This window comes from Otolemur garnettii, unplaced genomic scaffold, assembly GCF_000181295.1.
Source record: "Otolemur garnettii isolate 467f Iridium unplaced genomic scaffold, OtoGar3 scaffold00152, whole genome shotgun sequence".
NCBI classification, from domain to species: domain Eukaryota; kingdom Metazoa; phylum Chordata; class Mammalia; order Primates; family Galagidae; genus Otolemur; species Otolemur garnettii.
In genome coordinates, this window is record NW_003852547.1 from 2,136,761 (window position 1) to 2,139,539 (window position 2,779).

At 55.4% G+C, this 2,779-nt stretch overlaps 1 protein-coding gene across 1 annotated transcript in view; it reads left to right on the forward strand.

Moving 5' to 3' along the window:
- The window catches only part of TOMM40 (translocase of outer mitochondrial membrane 40), a 16,370-nt gene extending 14,379 nt beyond the window's left edge, over window positions 1-1,991 (forward strand). The window contains exons 8-10 of the mRNA XM_003799496.3: window positions 209-285; window positions 405-507; window positions 1,363-1,991. Coding sequence (XP_003799544.1) covers window positions 209-285; window positions 405-507; window positions 1,363-1,502 — 320 coding nt within the window. The 3' untranslated portion in view covers window positions 1,503-1,991. The remainder of the gene's footprint in view (window positions 1-208; window positions 286-404; window positions 508-1,362) is intronic.
- Window positions 1,992-2,779: the final 788 nt, after the last annotated feature.

Below are 2,779 nucleotides of genomic sequence, written 5' to 3' on the forward strand. Positions count from 1 at the left end.
CCCCCAGGTCTGAGGGAGGAGGGGCAGGGGTTAAACCCCCAGGTCTGAGGGAGGAGGGGCAGGGGTTAAACCCCCAGGTCTGAGGGAGGAGGGGCTAGGGGCTAGACCCCCTGGGTCTGAGGGAGGAGGCCTGGATTCTCAGATGCCAAGGTCCCCTTGATAACCTGCTCTCACCCCCCCCACCCCCCCACCCCCGTTTTCATTACAGTGAACAACTGGTTGGCGACAGTAACATTGGGCCAGGCAGGCATGCATGCAACATACTACCACAAGGCCAGTGACCAGGTGAGCTGCTCCAGGGACTGGCTGCAAGGGTGTTTTCCAGCCTCGTGTTGCCAGGGGCTGGTATGCCTGGAAGTCCTGATTGGGCAACTAACTTTCATGTGTTGCCCTGGCCCCCGTAGCTGCAAGTAGGCGTGGAGTTTGAGGCCAGCACAAGGATGCAGGACACCAGTGTCTCCTTTGGGTACCAGCTGGACCTGCCCAAAGCCAATCTCCTCTTCAAAGGTAAAGGCTTCAGTTTCCCTTCATGGAAAACAAGTGAGAAGTGACTCAGCTCTGAGTAGGTGTGTAGGCCAAAAGAGATGATAGAGGACAGTGTGCTAGGACTCTGGGCCTCCAAATTACCTGGGAGTGCTTGGGAAGTAGGCACCTGGGCCCCACCTCAGAGCATCGGTGGGTGTGCTTGGGCTGAGCCGGAGCTTTCCACCTCCTCTGTCACCCAGCCATACTGTTGTTTGCTCTGCACTTGGCCATTTCTCTCCCCTAGAAGTGAAAGACAGCTTGGACAGCATCTAGCCTACCCTGTCCATCTCACTTTAGTGGAAACTGAGACTGTAGGAAGATAGAAGGCCACAGCCAAATCCAGAACCTCATCTGAGGCTGACTAGCTCTCATCCCAGTGTCTAGTGTTAAGTCTTTCTTCCTGGGCTGGGCACAGTGGCTCACGGCTGTAATCCCAGCACTCAGGGAGGCCAAGGTCAGTGGATTGCTTTGAGCTCAGGAGTTACAGACCAGCCTGAGCAAGAATGAGACCCCATCTCTACTAAAAACAGCAGACAGTGGACACCTGCTATGTGTCTAGCCCTATGCTGAGCAGTGCTGGAGACACACACAGCAGACCAGCCTTGTCTTAATGGGGCTTACAGCGGGGGAACTGACCCAGCGGCAAAGAATGATGACCCAGAGTGGGTAGCACTGGCCTGAGAGAGCCCAGGGTCATGGAGGACTTCTTAGAGGGGAGGGGGTCACTGAATGGAGAGCCATTTGCTCCCAGGGTCAAGTACTTGGGGGTTGAGATGATGCTTCTGAGACAGGGTGGGAAGTTGGCAAAGTCCTCTCATCCCATATGTCTACCCACAGGCTCTGTGGACAGCAACTGGATCGTGGGTGCCACGCTGGAGAAGAAGCTCCCACCCCTGCCCCTGACACTGGCACTTGGGGCTTTCCTAAATCACCGCAAGAACAAGTTCCAATGTGGTTTTGGCCTTACCATTGGCTGAGCCCCTCCTGGCCCCTGCCTTCCACACCCTTCCTCCTTCAGATCCCACCTCCACCTCACCCTGCCACAGAGGGGAGACCTGAGTACCCCTCCCACTCCCTTCCCTCCCTTTTTGGGGGTCAGGGGAGGACAGTGGAAAGGAGGGAACCTACCACCTAGCAGCTGAGGAGGGAATTCTGGAACCAAGGATTCTGAGCAGCAAGGGCAGTGTGCCCCAGGGCCCTGAGGTCCTGGAAGGGATTCTGGAATGGAGGGGCACACAGGATCCAGAGCACCAGGGGCAGAGGGGCCAGATGACCTCAGGGAGGAGTGTTCTGGTGTCCCCCCATCCTCCAAAGGGCCCTGGGCCCGCCCTGAGGGGGCAGCAAGAGGAGCTTCCCCATCCCTGGTCAGTCCACCCCTGTCCACTTTCCCCTCTACCCCTCTATATAAATCATGTTTATAAGTTATGGAAGAACCAGGACATTTTACAGAAAAAAAACAAAAAACAACAAAAAATATATACACACACAAAAAAGAAATCAAGATGGGAGGCCTTGGTTTTCCCATGTGTTGTATGGCCCTTTTTAAGCATGATCTTCCCACAGTTGCCAGGAGGGGGTGTTGGAGGGCCGGTGCGCAGAAGGACCAAGGGCACTGCACTGAAGCTCTGCTTGGAGAACAGTCTGGCCCAGAATCACAGTCTCCCTGTTGGGGGACATTGGAGCCCTTGCCTCACCAGGAGGGCAGGATCTTAAGGTCACTCACCCCAGCTTGGCCTGGTCAGTGTGGCTGCTGTAAAGGACTTTGTCCCTGCAAACTAAAGCAACAGGATGGCAAAGCCTCCTGAGTGCTAAGATGGGGGTGGGGAGCTGGGACTCTAGGGTGGTCTCAGATTCCAAAAGGAGTGGAGGATGTAGGGTGTTGGGACAACATGAAGGATTTGCGTTACTGGAAAAGCTTCTGGACAATTAAGGAACTGCTGAGAACTACTGCCCTAAGGGGAAGCTGCTGGAGGCTAGTGGGTTGGCTACGGGATGGGGACTGGCTCACCTGCACCTAGGGTGGTGTCAGGATTCTGCAGAACCATGGGCTGGTTAAACTTGACACCCACCCTCACTCCTGACCCCTCTCCGGAGAGGATAGTGGGTAGTGCTGACCCCAAGTTACCCAGAGAAGCCATCTTGCCTCCTCTGAAGCTAAAGCAAACATGCTTGGCCTAGTCCTGCCACAGAGGCTACCTGGAACCAGGTGTTCAGCCTTCTCATCCCAATGTTGCCAACTTTCCCAAACCAGGAA